Source organism: Mercenaria mercenaria, unplaced genomic scaffold (genome assembly GCF_021730395.1).
Source record: "Mercenaria mercenaria strain notata unplaced genomic scaffold, MADL_Memer_1 contig_3762, whole genome shotgun sequence".
Classification (NCBI taxonomy): domain Eukaryota; kingdom Metazoa; phylum Mollusca; class Bivalvia; order Venerida; family Veneridae; genus Mercenaria; species Mercenaria mercenaria.
The window spans coordinates 2,260-22,792 of record NW_026461933.1 but is presented as its reverse complement, the minus strand read 5'-3'; the positions used below and the strand labels follow the sequence as shown (position 1 = coordinate 22,792).

At 36.0% G+C, this 20,533-nt stretch overlaps 1 protein-coding gene across 1 annotated transcript; it reads right to left on the bottom strand.

Moving 5' to 3' along the window:
- Window positions 1–311: 311 nt before the first annotated feature.
- On the bottom strand, window positions 312–16,294 carry LOC128553380 (uncharacterized). The gene is made up of 4 exons (XM_053534519.1): window positions 16,200–16,294; window positions 15,751–15,817; window positions 5,735–7,058; window positions 312–4,181 (listed from the first exon to the last, which is right to left on the bottom strand). Exons 1-4 carry the CDS (start codon window positions 16,292–16,294, stop codon window positions 3,724–3,726), a joined length of 1,944 nt encoding a protein of 647 aa, XP_053390494.1. The 3' UTR covers window positions 312–3,723.
- Between the last annotated feature and the right edge of the window lie 4,239 nt (window positions 16,295–20,533).

Genomic DNA, 20,533 nt, shown 5'->3' with positions numbered 1-20,533 from the left:
ACGAAATCTTGTCTCGTGTGCTCGACATCCTATCTTGTGCACAAGACATTCTGTCTCATGCGCACAGCCGTTGCGTATGATCTTATTTCATGTGCTCAACATACCTCGTGCGCTCGACATCACTCTTGTTCGCACGACATGAGTAACGAAACCATGTTACAGACAGGAAGTGGGGCACCTGAGTCATGTGGATACACATCTACTCTTACTAAAAAATCTGAAAGAACTAAACCACTCTTGATATCAAAATTTACGATTATTAAAATCGAATAGATATAGAAATTAATCACCTTAAAGTATTTGTACTCTAAACGAAAAGACAATTATTTAATAGCAAATTAGTCATGTAATTAATGAAATTACTCAACATACAAAACTAAGAGAACTGTTATAAAATTCCACTGTATAGCTTCACAAAATATTTCAAATTAAATAAAAAGTACTTCAACATGTATCTCTTAAAGACAAGTATTGGGTATTCAAGATATACACATGTACATTTTGAAATTACGGTTGTGTGTTTAGAACGTGCATTTATTTTTTAAAATTATAATTATCTTGAACGCACGGCATTTTATCTCATGCGTATGATATCTTATCTCCTGCGAACGAAATCTTATCTCGACCGCATGACATCTTACATCATGTGCACGATATCTTTTCGAGCGAAGTCATTTCATCTCGAGCGCACGACATCTTGTCTCGTCTTATGAATGGGCAGCTCACTGCGTAACTTGAAGAATGTCTTGAACTGTTCATGCTTTGGCCATTTACCATTTACCACGTGTAATGCATTTAAAGAGTTCTTGAATGAATTCATCCTGAGGTGACTTCTTTTCAATTTGTCTACAGTCATGGCTGCGGGCACTGCATTTTCACATACACAATCTTGGTATATCTCTGTTTTGTTTGAATTTTCACCAAAATCAAATTTCACACAATTGATAATGAGTGCACATCGTTATTAGACCTGCAGAGTGTCTTTGGTCTTCGATTAGTAAAGTTCTATGTAAATAATGTAATCACAGATCAGATTACTTGCCTAAGCTAGACTTGAACATGGGTTACCATCAAATAGAACTCGACCCAAACAGTCACGAGAAATAACAACGTCCGTCACGAATGACCGAATATACCACTATTGTCGATTAATTTAATGTTTGGAGGTTCTCGTGTGTCAGAAGACTATTATCGTGTAATACAGCACACACTTCAGGATATCCTGAACTGTAAAACATTTCGGATGACATACTGGTATATGGTACAACCAAAGAAGAACATGATGCAGCACTACGAAAAGTGTTACAACGCCTTTGGACAAAGACAAATGTGAAATTTGTGGGACAAGAATTACGTTCATTGGTCACACATTCTCAGCTAAAAGACTTTTGCCAAACGACAACAAAATCAAGGCAGTACTGAACACTGTATCTCCCCAAAATATGAAAGAAATCTTCCTTAGAGCTATTGCTCAAAATTCCTTTGCAACAATATCAGAACTTAGAGGGAACTGACAAGAAAAAAACGTAACTTTTGAGTGGGTAAAAGAACAACAATCAGCATTTCAACACCTGAAGTCATTATTAACTAATGTAAGTGTCATGGCATTCTACTACAAGCTGAAACAACAGCAGAGGGATCACCATATGGATTCAGGGCAATATTGTCTCAGAAACAAAGTGATAGACACTTTAAACCAGTTGCATATTCAAGCAGGACATTAAATCAAGTTGAAAGACGCTACAGTCAAATTTAACGAGATTACATAGCAGTATCATGGGGAATAGAAAAGTTTCGAACATACGTTAACGGATTAACATTTCAAGTGGTTGCAGACAATAAGCCGTTTATAAACATTTTGAAGCCAACACACAAAAACAAGGAAGAATATCCAACAGGGAAAGCCACGTTCAAAAAACGCAGCCTCCCCAAAGACACACACGAACAACTCTCGCACACCACACACAAAAATGTACACAAAAGGACAAAACAAACAAATACAGGAACACAGTGGGGCACCGCCTTGGAACGGTCAGTGACAAAACCACAACTGGGGAGTTTTAACCGGTTTATGGTACAAACCTTAAGCCAAATTAGAAAGAATGTTATTAAGACTGCAAAGTTACAAATTCACAATAGAATTTCAGTTAGGAGCATTAAATCCACCACACTTCCTCTAAAGGTCAATGTCTAGTCAAGAGAAATGTGATTTTTGTAACATTTTCTTTGATTTTACATTAAAGTCTGCAATTCCAAGAATTTTCAGCGGTGTTGAGTGGGCGTAAGGATAGATCCTAGAACAAGATATTGTGACTGCGGTAGATTTTGATTTCACCTTTTCGAACGTAGATCGATTGAGGCAATTTACACAAGATATAGAATCTATGAGTAGTTTACATTTGATTCCTTAAATTTCAATTTCCACGTTTAGTGACTGACTTTTATAATTTAAATTGAACACATATTTCTCATGTTCACACTAGTCCTCATTATTATTGACATAGCACACTTGATTTTGTTTTGGCTTACACATGTGTGCGTAGTGACCTTGCTTTTTGCACATATTTCACACAATACTGCGCGATTTCATCCATTCATGACCGGAATTACCCTTTCCTCCACATCGATAGCAAGTTTTGAACTTTGCTGGCTTCGGTGCTGGTCTTGTTCTAGGTTGATGTTGTTTCTGTTGTTTGGTTTTCTTGTGAAGAAGTTGGCTAACATCAAGATTTCGTAGTTTACAGAACTGTCTGAACTGCGCTGAAACGTGTTGTTTTCTGATTAACTCTGCATTTTGCTGGCATGCAAGGCTTTAAGCTCTGCTGTGCGGGATATTCGTTGTACTTTTTCTTGCGTAAGTTCTTTCTCACGCAGAAATTAATTTTCAGCTCTTTGGAGATGCATTTCTCGACAACTTGGCCGCGAATCATGTCACATGACAAAGGAAGTTTTTTGAGTCTAACGATGTAGTTACTTACTGTTTCATCTGAATTTTGATTCTCTTGTCTGAAACGATGTCTTTCATAACCATGTTTTTGTTTGGATTGAAGTATCGCGTTAATATTGAACAGTTTGTTGATAGTTATTATCAGGATTTGTCATTGTTTCATAAATGTCCTGTAAATCTTGTCCACCAAAATGTAACAAAATAGCCCTTTTTTCTTTTTATCCTTTTTTATTCCAGATTCTTGTATGTAGTATTCAAAGCGTTTCACCTAAATAGACCCATGCACTTGGCACGTTGGTGTTTTGTCCTTCTACCTTAAAAAGCTGTGGCGTTGGCAGTTCAAAAGAAGGTGCCATCTTGAAACACTGAGAATAAATTCTTGATTCTTTTTTAAAATAGCCACAAACACTTTTTCACTGACCTTATCATTAATAAGTTCTCTTGAAAAACATTATCCTTTCAATTAGGTCCCACCATCCTAGTCGCCAAAGTAATATATTTGATGTGGTAGGACGGCATGGGTTCCGTTTATAAATCGTTTTCTAATTTGATACTACAACTGTAACATAATACAAGGTGAAGTGAGGCGGGGCTTATCAGCTAGTCCAAGCTGAACAATAGTGAGTCAATACATTAAGTCATAGCATTACTAAACTTAAAGAAAGATCATTTTAGCCAAAATCTGCAGTCCGGGCCCCTATATCATAGCCAACAATTCAGATATATATTTCAGTTTGCCAGTTTGTCATAATCGATTGTTATAGGTTTATCTAGATCTACTGCATATTTTCCATCTCAAAGTTCTTAAGTAAAATTTTCTTGCCTAGTTTCTTCTCCAACTCGGACAAAACAACTTGTATGGGTGTAACAAGGCACGACAGATCGGACATTGAACCAATTGCCATCCCAATACAATGTAATTTATTTCGTTTGTCTACCAAAAACACGGCGGATCCAGAATCCCCTAGCTGGAAAAATGTCTTCAGTGAGTGAGAATTAATTTTCAGTTGGTTTTTCATAACCTTACTCTCAAGACGTCCATTGTACTGTATGGCCAATGCTTCCTCGTCCACAACTTTAACTACCATGGAGTTTAATTCAAGTGATCCTTTCGTTAATCCGGTTGTTTTTCCAAATTTGACAACCCTTTCTGTAGCAACGTCTTCCGTCGTGAATTCAGCTGCATTCATAATTGACCCATCATCAAAAGTCGGAAAGTTTGTACGCGAAAAACCTGAAAGTAATACTGCAAATGTAAATGTTTGTTTTGAAGCGTATCGATCGAAAATTAAATTATAAACGGCAGTAAGCGTATCTATATTTTCTTCTTCTTGAGTACCCAACAAAGCGACCATTTCACTGCATGAACTTTGTGACTTATTTTTCCACCATTGGCTGTATTCCGACTTTGATGCAATGCAGAAAGAAACAATAGATATCATATCGATGGCTTAGTGCGCCCCAAATTTTCTTTTGCCGAATTTCGTCCTGAAATTTATACTATACAAATTTCAGGATATATGCGATTGAGTTCAGGTTTTACTTTGTCGCCTTATTGTTCACACGTTTTTTATTATTGTTTTTTTTTTTTTTTTTTTTTGCTATTGTGTTAGAAACATGGCCCCTGACGGCAATTTTCGCGGAAATTCCGAAAGTTTTCTCCTTTCCTACGCTCTGAATGCCATATCAATGTAAAATACAAAATATTTGTCACTTTGCATTCAGAAAATTCAGAAATAAGATTGACGCTTAAGACGTCAGATACGATATTGTTACGTCAGAACGGAAAACTGACATCAAGCTTTGGTATAAATTTTGCCTTGGAATCCAGTTGATAAAAGATCGACTCGATGTAAAAACGTGTTACTTTGTTATGTTGTTTCACAGTATGTGTACGTCTAGCAGACACATAAACACGACTTCTATTTTTCAAGGCGATAACATAATACGTCTCTTAGAGTGTATAAAAAGGAACCGAGATCTTATGGTCTCGGCAAAACAATTAAGGGGCGCATTCCACCTTAAGTACAAATGTAACACTGTAATCGATGGATTTAAAACTGAATAGAATGTTGCCTGACACATACAAATGGCCCTTTACCAACAAGAAAAAGTATTAAAATGTTCTCGAAACATGCCCATTAGATGTATACGATTACAAGCATCAAAAGGATTTTGATTAAAACGTTATTAGAACATAGTCTAGTACATTGCACATGTGTTTGAAAGCAAATGCTGTTAAGGTACTGTTACACATCTGATAAAAACCTAGATGTGTGTCCATAGCCCCCCCCCCCCCCCCCCCCCCCCCCCCCTACACACACACACACACACACACACTTGCCACTGTAACATTGTTTAATGACTCGGGTTAAACAATTTTTAAGATACAGCATTCCTGTAACATTTTGTGAGTCTACGTCAAATACTTTTGGAGCTACGCGTAACAAAACATTAAAATGACAATTGCTTCCTAGGTCAGGGCCAATAACTCCTCCAAACTGAGTTCCTTATTTTTATATATTATTCAAATCAGTCTAGCAATAAATCAAGCACATGACCCTATTTTTTTCTAGCCTATTTTTCTTAGTATATTTTGAAAGACTGTGTTTTAATGAAATTCTACAATGTAGAGAAAAAATATCTGAAGATGCAGAGCCATACCTGCAGAACGTTTGAAATAGCTTAAGTAATACGCAGGATTAGAAATATGTTCTAATAAGCATTTAGTCATATGCTTTGAAGAAATGTAATTAAAAGTGATATACAGATAAGTAACTGTTATACCGGCAACTTTTAGTTCATTTTCCGTAGGAACAACAAAGTATCCTCTGCTCGGAGAACGATCAGCTTTTATTTTGACAACTGCTGCATCAACCCTCTCACTGAAAATACTCGTTAAAACATCACCACATTCTCTATCATTAACGGGTCCTCCATGCCCAGCTTGGCTGTATGGATCAGACTTAGTATCGCCATCTGCCGGCTGCATTAGTTTGGTTCCTTGAAGTCGACGGTCATCTAGATCAAAAGGCTGGAACATATGTCTTACTGTTAGAAAACATGTTTGGTCAATACCTTCAACTTTTACAAATGGCCCAATGGTTGCATCATAATGTCCACTTTTCGGTCCGACGCTGCAACCCATAGCTAGTTCTTTGTGCCAGTCCCGTGCAGCACCAAGCAGTGTATTACCATTTGGACCTAAACTGAAACGTCCTTCCCGAACATCAGTTTTAAATGAAAGGCCACTCTGGTGGATTAGGTATTTTGGAAACTCTTGTTCACCGAAAGGAATGTAAGACTTACACTTGCAATAAAGTACCACACAAGGTGAGGATGTATCAAAACCTTTGCTCGTAGACCTGACCATGCTTAAACCAATGCCTTCAATATTGCTATGATCGGTAAATAACGCTCCTGTTTTCGACTCGATGACTTCGTTTAGCAATTGAATATCCTTTCCAAACGAGCAATGCAACCCTTGCTCTTGTGCATAATTTTCAGCCAAAATAGATTCAGACGACTTTGTAAGGTATGGTCTACATAAAACTTGAAGACCGTTAAACGTTTCTAGTTCTTGATAATCGTTGTCATTTTTTGTAAAAGCAATTAATACAAATGTATTTTTTTCTTTCGTCGACGGGTAGGCTTCCACGACATCCTCACGGCTTTTCACAAGACTATAACAAATATAGTCTAATATAATTGATCTGGCATATACGTTGTGTTCAACTTCAACATCAGACTTGTCGAAATTTAAGTTCTTTAAGTATGATTCTAGTAATGTGAGATATGCAAGTTTTGGTGTGTATCTATCAGCAAGACTGTTTCTGATGAACAAACAATCAGATGTAGAAAACGTGCACGACACGGCTTTCTGTCCGAATGACAGGTTCCGGAGTTCAAATATTTGTGTATTTTCAGAATGCACGGCATGATTCATTAGAATATTGACATTATCATTGGTAAGCGTGTGGTGACAGTTTACATCTCCTACACATCTAGATGCTGGCTCGAAATCTATTGTGATATCTTTGCCTTTTGGTATCCTGTCTTGGAGACTGGTTTTGAAGTCAACATATGTTGTGTATATTATATGTCCAGGACTCTGAAAATGTAAAATTATACAGTCAGAACTGTAAAATTATACAGTCAGGACCCTGAGTAAATTTTTACAAAATGTGATTGATCTAAGCCTTAACAATACATATCATATACATATTTGTGATCTTACATGTATATATAGCAACAGGAATGTGAAAGAGTTAGTTTGAAAACAACTGCCCGCTAAATAATTCCATCTCTGGCATCGTACACGGCTCAAGTATACGACCTTCTTAGGGTTATGTCTTTGGATTAGATAAAACGTTATTTTGTTTCCTTGCCAATTAGAAGTAGCTTCTTATTTTCTCTTTTTTTTACATGAATTACATCTAACTATAAATTAGTTCCTTGGTATTCGGATACTCCTATCCGAAATGTTAACGTAAGACAGAATCTTTTTGTGTGCGTAATAATGTGCTGTGCTTTCTTTCTAAGTGTTAAGCAATCTTTCTGTACATGCATTTTTAACACATTTATACGTGTAGCATAGTTCTTAAAATATAATTATGTGTGCCTTATTGAAACGAAACGATCCGCTGTAGTCCAAATGGCATGCGATGCCTCTTTAAGTACTCAAAGCGGCTATAAACCATATTTGCATTTGTCAATTCTCTCAAAACAAATTCAGTTAAACTCAGTCTGTTTTTATTTTGCTAGAGTGGAGCTGTACTAATTGCATGGTCGGGATATATAGTTTATTAGTAATCATTTTCCACAAAATCAAATTCAAAGATAAAGAGAAAAAAATGGTGATATTTCAAAGTGAATTAAATAAAGCAGTTCGGTTGGAAAAGTTGCTGTGGTTGTGTTCATTGCTTCTGATAGATTTTAATCTGAAAGTGGATTTGATAACCTACACATGCAAACATTGAAAGGAATATTAACTGCCCCTCCTTAAATGAAGGTGGAATGACGGTAGAATGAACAGAACTTTGTTTAGGTACCTGAACTGTAATGTTGTATTTCATCCATTGTTCTCCTTAGTGAAATGCAAATTCAAATACAAGTAAACAAGCTAACCTACCTACCCCTATCGCACAGGTATCATATGTAATAAAACGGCATATGCCTCATATAAGTATGATAACTTCGTGAGTTAATGTATCTATATATTTAAAATGTAACAAAAATTAAACGTTTTTTTATCATAACTTGCTTTTTCAATGGACAACTCTTCTTTTCAACTGTATAAGTGACTGATATAATACACAACAGAACGAAATCATATGTTTTTCATGTCCATGCTTTTTCGGAGATATTTAGATTAAATACTCTTATTAAGACTGATTTTTACAAAAAAAAAAGGTATGTTTTCTGTTGCTTATTTTTGATAGCCTCTATTGTTAAATATGTATATTAAAGTATAGATATAAACTATAACAAGCATACATCTTGCAAAAGCTAAACAGTAAATACGCACACAACATAAAGTTCCATTTTATTTTATTTTTTCCTGCATAACGTTATGAAATTCTCATGAAGTAAAATAGTTTGAATCGGGAAATATACTATAAAGAAAAATGTGCGTCTACAATTTTCATCCTGTTTTAAGCAAATAATTTAAAATTCATACACAATGTAATAGGGGGCGAAGCTATATCTCTCACAGTGTGAAAATATAGACTTCATATTTTCACAGTGTCAGTGATGAGATATAAAATTATTTCACTGATAGAATAGTTAGCATAAAATAAAAGAATTATTTTTTTCTAAAAAAATATTATCTAGTCGGTTGCCTAGGTTTTTACCTGCTGAAACGTTTTCATTCGAATAACTCGAATTGTTCGATACTGCCAGTATTTAACCCCGATGGAGAATCAGCAAGTAACAGATCGACAACAGCACATCGGCGCAAAAAGTTGTGCAGTAACAACTCCCGGAAATGCTCTTAAGGGACTAATCTGCACGTTTTAGAGAAAATAATTTCTCTCAAAATCCATAAAACGTACTTGAAATACTCTGATTGTGACTAGTGGAACAAACATATTGACGTAAGAATTTTGCAAGATATTCTTATAAATAACCAAAAATATTGTACAGAAGGTAGTAAACCGTTGCATGTAATGCAGAATTTACATTCTTCTTTCATTGCACGGCCCATCAGGGCCGGGCATATAGAGGTGGTTTTAGAATGTGCAATGGGTTCGGATTTGACAATTTTTACCCTTCGAATCATATTTCTCTTAAATTTTCGTTTGACACTCAGAAAGTGAATATTCTAATGTGTAATCGCAGCAATAAATGGAATTAATATTATTTAATTTTGTTCCTTCTGGTTTATATTTTGCAATATTTGCAGAATTTGCAGTATATTGAATCGGATTTGATCAATTTCAGCCTTTCAAGTTATTCGCGAAGGGCCATTCGCGCATGCGCAGTAAAATTATGTCATTCTTGCTGTACATAAAGTGCAGTCAGTGTAACGTCCTTTTTTATTAAAATATTTTGAAGTGGATTTTGTCAAGAACAAGGTACGTTGTTACCAACAATATTGTTTTTGAGTGCCAATTCACATGCGTTGATCTAAATTTTAGAATAAACCAAACTCATAGCGAGTCACCCTAAGTAATGACCTACTTACACTATCAATAGGAAACATAAATAAATAGCTTTAGAAGACTTTTTGCTTAGTTACGCATTTTAATAGGTTTATAGAGGTGAGTTGCAGTCAAAGTATCATTTTTTAATGTGCATAAATGTGAAGTTTTTGAAGACGGAATAATGTAAACAATAGACCACGTGATTTTTGGCGCGATTTTACTACACATACATGTATATATGCTACTTTTGGCAGGTGGCGCTGCGAAGGTTTTTCCAATTATTAAATGAAGCTATTTATAAACATTTCCCAATGTCTGAAACAGTTACTGAAACATTAGGCATTTTAATTTATCAATTTGAGACCGCGTCAGAACTTTTGACTCGGTGTCTTGGAGAGAATTTTCTCGTGTACATACTTCCTGATAACAAGAGGCGCGAGGCAGTATGAAGAGACAGATAGTCGAAATAATCCGATGTATAAGCTTGTCTGAAGAGATATCATGTCTAGGATTTTGTATATTCTGTAAAATTATAGATAGAAAAATCTTTGAAATCATGGATGGTCCATATATGTACAGTACAGTATATATTTTAAAACGAAGAAATCCTAGAATAGACCATGTGACTTACGGCGCGAATAACTACACATGTACATGTAGTTATGTTACACTAGGCAGGTGGCGCTGTTCAAGGTTTTTCTAATTATTAAAGCGAACTATTGTTAAACATAATCCAATGTCCTGCACAAGGGGGCATTTCGTCTTATTATAAGGTCCAATGATAGTCCAGATAATGGGCGATTTGAGACCTCGTGAAAATTTTTGACTTGCTGTCTTCTGGTACATACATGTACTTCCTGATGATAAATAACATTCTCATCCATCAGTTCATCCGGGGAACCACGGTAGACCTCTGGTATGCGAGAATGGATAAATAACAACCACTACTTTTCTGCTAGTTTTGATTACAAGACGAAAATTGTGTTTTGGACTCTTGTAAGTGTATGAATGTATTGAATGACAAATCAATGCTTTTGACATAAAATTAAAGTGATAAAGATTTATATAGGCCATAGATTATGACACAAACACATTTTTCAGGTTTTTCTGCATGACTGACAGCAGCTATAATTGCATATTTTGTGCTACTTTTATTTGATTTATTTGAAGATATCCCCAGTTTTTAAGAACTGCCCTCACCTCCCAGTTATGATCAGAAGTTAATTGTTGAATGTTGGGAGTATTTCCGTAAATGTAGATATGGATTTATAGGGAGATAACGCACCCACTCGATGAAAAAATGAAAATGTAATTTTAGTCCCATTCAAATACACTTAGGTGCTTTCACTTTGAAAAACAGTGTATAATTTCCAATCTGCACACTTTCCCGTCTTAAAAATCATATAGTATTTAATATACCCTGTATGACTACAGTTTAGGTATACATGTATGTAAGGCCAAAAAAAGTTACATGCTAAAGAAAAATAGGTAGGTAGCTGGTCAGTAATTTAAAAAAAAAATCTGGATTTTATTATCAAGTGGGACCTTTCGGAAACTATTTTTGTGTACAAAAATACGAATAAGGGTGTTATTCCTTTAGAGCATCAGTAACAGGGATATAAACTAGCTATTTTTATTTAGGGGCCCAGACTGTCAAAAACAAATGTTTAACATTAGGTATATGGGCATTTTCTCCAACAATTTAGGGCCCCATCCCAAAATCTAGGAACCGTGGGCTACTGGCCCCTGCTAGGGGTGTAACAATATGCTAGACTCACGATACAATATGTATCGTGATACGGATGCAACGATATGGTACATATCGCGATACGAATTGAGTACCGTAAGTTAGCATTTATGTGACAAAATAAAAATTAATCAATGTCTCTACTCTTGGAATGATACATTTCTTTAGTTACTATCTTTAATAACACTGATTGTATGAAAGATATCATACAATATTTCTAGTTTTCACTTATCGTTTCTGTATTGTGAAACAGACCTATGATTCGATACGCGTATCGCCAAACTGATGTATCATGATAAAATGAATTTCGAAATAATAGGCCTATGATACGATATGCGTATCGCCAAACTGATGTATCATGATAAAATGAATTCCGATGTATCGTTACACCCTTAGCCCCTGCTGATTTTTTCCTTGAGTAAGTTGATTTTTAACATCACTGACTTTGGTTAAAACATAAAAAGTGCAGTTTTTCAACTTTTTGTTAAAACATTAAATTAAAAAAAAAATACTTCTTCGAGGCAATGAAAAAGAATAAGGGTCCGGAATTAAGGGTAGGTCGGGATACCGGAAACAAACTTTTTTTTCTAACCTAGTTTGTATTTATTTGTGACAATGCTTGTTTTAAATATTAAAAGAGGATTTTAATTCATATTTTGAGAGAATTTCAGCAGGCTCAATAGAAAAAAAGGTGGTAAATCAGCTTATATACAGAGTTGACTTGGTAGAAAACTTGAATGATTACTAAATCCCCATTACCATTTTTTCACATTTTCATGCTCCCTTTCAGCTTTAAAAACCGCGAATCGAACATTTATCTTAAGTGATATTGCTAGGATATTGCAGTTCCACTGGTCAGATAGCTCAATTGGCAGAGCAACCCAAAAATTGAGGAAATTACGTACGGTAATTTGCGTTTTGGGGAGGGTCCAGGTTCGAATCCTGGTCTGGCTGTGCAAACTGTCGCGTTTTGAAGTTAACTTTTTCCAGTTTTTTTACAGAAGATCTACAGGTAAAATATAAAAATGCATTTTATTTATTTATACTGCTGTAATACTGTATTTACCTTGAAATAAATTTATTCCCCACTATTTTGTTTACTCTTGGAGGCATATTTGTACTCTTTGTTTTTTTTTTAACCTCTTGTGATCACTCGATGTCCGGCGTCTGTCGTCTGTCGACATTTAGCTTGTGTATGCGATAGAGGCTTTATTTTTCAACTGATCTTCATGAAATTTTGTCAGAATGATTATCTTGAGGAAATCTAGGTCAAGTTCGAAAATGGTTTTTCTGGGGTCAAAAACTAGGACACTATCCCAAATCAAAGAAAAGCCTTGTGTATGTGATAGAGGCTGTATTTTTCAATTGATCTTTATAGAATTATGTCAGAATGATTGCCTTGATGAAATCTAGGTCGAGTTTGAATATGGGTCATCTGGGGCCAAAATGTAGGTCATAGGTCAAATCAAAGAAAAACCTTGTGTATGCGATAGAGACAGTATTTTTCAATTGATCTTCATGAAATTTGGTCAGAATTATTGCCTTGATAAAATGTAGGTCAAGTTTGAACATGGGTCAAACACTTTGTTTTTTGGGCCGTGCGACCATCTATTTGCTGCATCTTGCAGCAATTTTTTACTTGTTTTCATCAATATGTAACTTTTATTTTCACCCACTTTATCATTTTTAGTGCCATATGCATGTATACATTTTATGCCAAACTTGGTTGAAAAGAACATGTTGAAATCTTTCATCCAAACTGTAACGGTAGTTTTCACATAAAAAACTGTAGGGAAGGTAAAGGGTCCATGGAGGTGCATCCAGGAGTGAACTTTCTTTTATATCAGTGCATTCAAAGTCAGTTTCATTCTTTAAGATTTACCGGGAAAACCAAACGGTTTGATTTGGGTTTTTTTCTTCTCGTAGGAAGCGATAAACTTTGGTTTAAAAATGATTTCATCACCAGTGTTAGAAGTGGTTGCAGCTTCCCTAACAGCATATTGCAAGGAGAGTTTTACTCAGCGTTTGTAAAGAGAGGGTTTCATGTGCTTCTACATACAAACTTTCAACTGGCGATAGTTTAAATACACCAGGAGCAATATGAAGACATTGATTATGGATGGTATCTAGCATTTGTAAATAAGGTTTTCTTGTTGAACCATAAATAACGCAACCTTAATAATAATGTACTGTTGTTGATTGTTTTCCATGTTTATTTATGTATATTTGTTGAGTCTGGAGAAGATGCTGCAATGGGTTACCCTTTGAGTCATATGGTCTGTACAAATGAGCTTGCTGTACAGGCACGCGTCCAGGTGGGGGACAGGGGGGCAGCGCTCCAGCTGGCTGGCTAGTTACGATTTTTATTACTATGGGCCCCTCAATAAACAAATTTATACACCAGCGCAACCGGCTTGATTTGACAGCAATACACATGCTAAAGAGCCATAAATCCGTGTCCGGTAGTAGAAATTAGCCCAAGGCATATTACAGGTAAAATTTTATCTGTACATGCTTCGTTAATCGCTTGCTTTTTAAATGTGGTACTTGATTGGGTAGTGGGTAGTTTTTCATTATATTTGCTTAGAACACAAGAAATGCAGAAAAAGTTCAAAAAATATTTTTGTGCTTTTATTTATTTTATTATTAATACTTATTTGTGAACTTAGTAAATCATTTTTCTTTTTAGTGAAATTACACATATTATTTTTTATGATAAATAAAGTTGATTTTCAAACCACTAGCTGCTTTATTACTAGTAGCTGGTTATACATTGGACTGGTAGATATCAGAGCCAATACACTGAGACCTGGGTATCATACAGAAAAATGAAGTCCGTACACTGTGACTGTACAATCATACATAAATTCATGCATCCTTAAAGGTGTTTCAGGTAGCAGGAAAATGCATCTTTTCATGTACTATATTAAAAAATGTTCAACATCGGGTCGGGATACCCCTCCCGAACCCACCACAGGTTGCCCCCCCCCCCCCCCCCCACCACACCCAAAAAAAAATCCTGCACACGGGCCTGATGTATTAAGTTGTTTGTATTATTCATTTGGAGTTATTGACTGTCCATATAATTCCGATTTCAAAATCCTAATACGATCGTGCAAAGGCCATGCAAGGTTATTTGTCCAAACATGCACATGCAATCAATGGTCAGTACTAAGAATGCGGAAGAACGGATATTTATGCCCCAGAGATTTTATCGTTTCGCATACAGTCCGTATAAATGACCCAATTTAGTTCATATCTCACTCAACAATCCTTATGACAGACCTACAGTCGACCTATGTATAAATGACCTCGACTTAAATGACCTTCACCTTCAAACTTAAAACCCTAATAAGCAACACTTCTGGTCCTACAACCCACGTAAATGACCTTATTTAGTTCATACTCAAGCTCAACAATATTTTTAGCAAAGACTACAGATCGACCTATATAGAAATGGCCTCTACTCTTATATGACTTTCACCTTCAAACTTAAAATCTAAATAAACACAATTTTTGGACCTTCAGTTCGCATAAATCACCCAGTTTAGCACATACATTCAACAAACCTTGCAGCAAGAGCTACGAACTGTCATATCTACAGATGACTTTTATATCTACTTAAATTTTAAACCTTAAAAACATCTTTAGTCATAGATCCCGGGGCATGATTTTGCGTTTTGAAGTTGCAGCTCCTTGTTATTCTAATAATTACACAATGAAATGAACGGTCAAGAATGTTCATGTATATGGTGAATATCAAAGTTGTATTGCGTCTTATTAAATGTTAATGCAAAACTAAATCAGTCAATTCAGAAGTTTTGTTCGATCAGATAAAAATTGAAAGACGACCTTTCAAACCAATTTGTTTGTGTGGACATGCATTATTAATAATAATTGATGCCGAACTAGAAGCTCTTTCTGTATTTATAAACTTATACATTAAGTTATTTTAGATATTTTGTCAGTTTCGTTTAAAAATATTTCAATGAGGCCCAAATGTGAAGAACTATATTTTAATAAGATGAGGAGAATTTCATTATAGTTAGCCTTAAGTCTACAGCAATTCTACTGGCTTATTTATACCCCAGTCACACATACGGCGCGGATAGCTACGTCTAGCCACGGAAAGAAACGTAGTAATCCTTATCGATCAGTATCGGACAGTACCTGAGCCGTATCTTAAAGTAGTAACCCGTATCAATCCGTACCAATCCGTACGGCTCAGGTACGGATCGGTACGAATTACTACGTTTCTATCCGCAGTTAAACGTAGCTATCCGCGCCGTATGTGTGACTGTGGTATTACTGCTTGTTGAAAACGGCGAATGAAAAATGGACGACTGAAAATTAAATAATAGATTTGTGCTGCATTAACTCGGAAGGTGGGGCCTTAAAATTGATTTTACCTCCCTTGCCATACATTGACTGTGCGGAGGAGATAACGGTGGGTTTTTGTTATCTTCCCCCGTCAACCTGTTGGAGTCAACAGGGAATCTGTTTAAAAACTTATAAGGGGTCATCTGATCCCTTTCCCAACCCATGGGTTTTCAAATCTTAATGTAAACAAAAATTTGACATACTTCTTGACTTCGACGACAGCGTATTTTGATACTTTGTAAAGTTTTGCACTACAGATGGGTTCGTTGGTTTAACTGTTGTATTTTGAACTGCAGATGGCTGCAGGCTCAGAATGAGTTTGAGTAGACAAATCAATATACAGTGTTTTTTTGCTTGTGTTTCAGTTTTAATTGACGAGTAAATTGATGAAAGGTATGAAAGAGCAAATCTAGCATTGGAGCATTGGCAATTTGATTTGTCTACCTTCTGGAAATCCAATGTCCTGTGTGAATTTTACATGGAAAACCTCTTTTCTATTTTCCATGTCTTGCAGTCATTACAGCTGGCTTCACAATGAACGATTGCAGGTGTCATGGACTTGAGAAAAGTCATTTTGATAAAAGATAATAGGTAATGGTAGATTTATCAGAAGCACAGAGCACCACAATATCAGCCTCAGAGCCACGCGTTTGCAAAGTAAGCCCACAACAATAGAATGAAATATTGCCATGCAATACAACAGAACATATTTTGACTTCCGGTTCCGGTTGTGTGAAGATGCACAGCAATTTTGTTCTGGTAGAAAACTTAAAAAGTACAGTGATAAATGACTTGGATACGAAAAATAAATGCATTTGGATGTTACATTTAAGAGAGGTAACAAAATTTCAGACTCTGTATATCAAAATATCTTTCAACTACAGTGGAAAATTGAAGACATGTATCTTTTCTTTGTAAGTTCGAATAAAATCTAGTGGCAAAAACTGTGGCGAAAATATGATATGTGCTCACCTATACCAGTATCGACCGACCGTGATTGACTGATTAGCGGTAACTGATATAACCCGAGGACGTATATATGACTGCATTAAATAAAAGTATGATGGAATGTAATAAAGACCTAACGGAAATGGAACCACTTATGTTAAATGATCAAACGGAGTTTAAAGTTCCAGTAACGGTCACTTGCACGGATCATTATAGTAATCAAAATGATAACTGTTTCTCGCCGACACCTATGCTACCAAACACGAATCAGCTCTTATTGTCGACCTACAACAGCGAAGTTGATTGTTCGCAAAATGAATTTTTACCAGCAAGGATGGATCAAAACACACAATCCGATCTCACTGAATTGCACCGATTGCAGTGCTGGTTACGAGATTCGCCAAGCCATGTTTGTAAACAGACTTTAAGTGGAGTATCATAAATCTAAAACGAAGCTCGAACAAAGCCGACACACGCTATTTGAATACTCCGGGAGTCTGATGGGTTCCCTTTTAATGTCAATAGTGAACTGAAACGACGGGTAAACACACGAAATGGCGATTCGGCGGATGTCAAGCTTGCATATGACATCCATACAATTCTTGAGGTAATAGAAGGAGAGGATTACTCCATGTTAAAAGACGTTATCACTACGTCTAGAAAGTCAAACCGACGTAAGTCTTCAGTGCAGATGCAAGATAAGTGCGTCTGTAAAGCTGAACTCGATCAGCTTAAGTCAACCGTAACTGCACTACAAGCTGAAATTCTGCTTATGACGCAAAAACAAAGTATAACAGAAAACACGCACAAGGAGGACATGAAGTCCTTAAGAGACTCTATGAACAGATTTGAGTATGAATTGACAGATGAACAGAATTCAGTAAAAACATGTGTTAATAATATCAAAGTACGTATAACGAAACTAGAGTCTGTCGTTATGGAAGAGGTAAAGTCTTGTAAACAATTTATCCAGGCTAATAGTGATTCAATCAAACAAACACAAGATAACTTGCTTAGAATATCTTTTGCCTTTGCGCATTTAAAATCTTGTGTTGAAAGTTATGGTATTATATATCAGGACCATCAGCCAGATGCAGAACCCGATACCAACTCAAACTCCACTGGTGCCCAAGATAAAAATGTTACAACCCCATATACTGCTGAATCTATTTCTGCATCTGAGGATGGTACCTTAATAGATGACCCTACATGTAATAGGGAAGCTGAAATATCTACTAACGACCAACATTCCATACTTGCAGCTGTACCATGCAATGTCGGTGATAAGATCACCCCAAATGAATTGAAAGCAGACGCTCCACATGGTTATATCCCTATTCCAACACGTATCACTAAAAGGTCACCACACAAGCAAAAGAAAAGCGTTTCATTTGCTGATATTTGCCAGCGTCCTAAACGTGTAGATGAAGACCATGCTACTGATTACCAGTCAAGTATAAATCACAAACTGATTCCAGTTATTCAGAATTGCATCATAATTTCCCCAAACATGTCCACTCAAAGCAGAACAATGTACCCAAAAACGCCCTCTCAGTACCAAACAATGATCCCCACCATGCATATCAATCTGATATGGTACAATCGCACATTCCTCAGTCCACACAGTATGCAAGTGAAAACATGACGTCTGAAGAGGATGAAGACTTCTTACAGCATGTCAGACGCCGTACAAAACGCTTCTATGTTGGCGGTTTTAAGTACACAAGTACCGAGCAGAAGCTAGTAAAGTTTGTAGAGAGCAGGGGCCCAAAAGTAACAAAAGTAACCATATTTAGGAATCGTAAACTTAAAACAGTCGTTTTCCGAATCAATATTGAAGATGACGGTAAATCCCATTATCTTACTGCCGACCCATACTTTTGGCCAAAGTGAATCACGTGTAGACCGTGGATGTCCCTAAACGCCTATAAAAACCGTAACAATTATCATACGGGTAGTCACACAGGTGAAATTTCACACAAAAGGGAATATGAGAAACCCAGGAAACAGCCAAAAACCAAGTCTGATAATTCTATGGGATGGGAACAATACCCGAACAGCGAGTTCATTACTCTGCATTAGATGTAGACGTAGAATAATATAAAAATGCGTATAGGCAACGTTAAAAGCTTTTTGAACATTGCGACATGGAATTCAAATGGAATTATGTCAAGTGCCAGTTATTTGTGCGATCTGTTATCAGATTTCAAAATAGATGTTTGTGGCATATCAGAGCATTGGTTATATAGAAAAGATCTCAATTTTCTCAATTGCTTAAATAATTGTTACAATAGTTACTCGAAATCAGACCCCGACCTTGACCTTAAAAGTAGTAGAAAGGTCGGTAAAGGTGGTATTGCTCTGTTATGGCATAAAGATATAAATCATTATGTTACACCAATAGAAATTGATTTCAAATATTTTATAGGTATTCAAATTATGGTTAAGCCTGGAACATATATTTTTATATTCCAGATATACATACCATGCAAAAACCATAGTATAGATGTTTATAGAAACTGTCTTGAGGAATTAGAAAATAGTTTATGTATGTACGGGGACAAGGGTTTCTTGATAGTAATGGGAGATTATAATACTGAGCTCAAATTGGAACGAGTTACAAGTCCTTTCCATGCTGATTATAGAGGTGTAATGTTATTAGATCTTATGAGTAAATATTCCTTAAAATCTGTAAATTCACTTAAGCGTTGCAGAGGAGCCAGTTACAGTAACGTTCCGTACAACAGCAGTAGAAAAACTTTCATAGACCATAGACTTGTGCCTGAAACTTGTCTTGAATATATAAGTAATTGCCAAATTCTAGATGACAGTGCGCTTAATGTCTCTACACACCGCCCTATCATCTGTTCATTAACTTTATGGAAATCTTCTGGTAAATACCCACAAGGAAATAATGAGCTGAACGGTCGAAATGTTATAAATTGGCATAATGTGAAACAGTCACATCTCGATCTGTATAAAGCTTTCTTGGAAAACAGTGATGAAATACAGACAGCACAGGCATTCCAAATTAATGAGAAAAAAGATATTGACGACTTATACTCGGGTATAGTTGCTATTCTAAATCTCGCAACTGATTTATACATCCCCAGGGTCAGCTTTTAACCCCATATAAACCTTATTGGAATAAAAGCCTTTCATTATTACACAAACGAATGAAAATCAAACGCGAAATATGGATTAGCGCGGGAAGACCAAGAGATAACCGTTCGGTTCAATTCAAGGAATATAAAATGATTAAAAGACAATTTAGATCAGTGCATCGCGAAGCTGTAACGGCGTACTTAAAAGAACAAGAACAGGAGATTGATACGGCAGCCGAATGCGACAGTAACCAATTTTGGAAACTTATCAATAGGCGAAGAAACAAAAATAATTTAAACACTGGGTTGTAAATGTGTTTCAATGGCGTAACAGTAAATAACCCAAGAGATATAAACTCCGAATGGCAAAATTACTGCAGCAAACTTTATTCGTCGAGCGGAAGCCCGTTTTTTTTTTGACGAAAATTACCGGGTTGATATCAACAGTCAGATTGAAGTTATGATGTCAAACATATCCCAACACACAATCATGAAAGCTCTTCGTTCATGCAAGAAACGCAAAGCAAGTGGTTACGACTGTTTCTTTTATGAAAATCTCATGTATGGAGGAACATTGTTAATAACGGTAATCGCAAAACTGTTTAACAATATGTTTCACTTTTCGCACACACTCACAGAAATGAAAAGAGGAATAATTATTACGCTATTTAAAGGTGGAAACAAAAAGAAAAATGACCTCAACAGTTATAGAGCGATTTCTCTTTGTTCTGTAATATTACAACTTTGTGAAAAAGTGCTA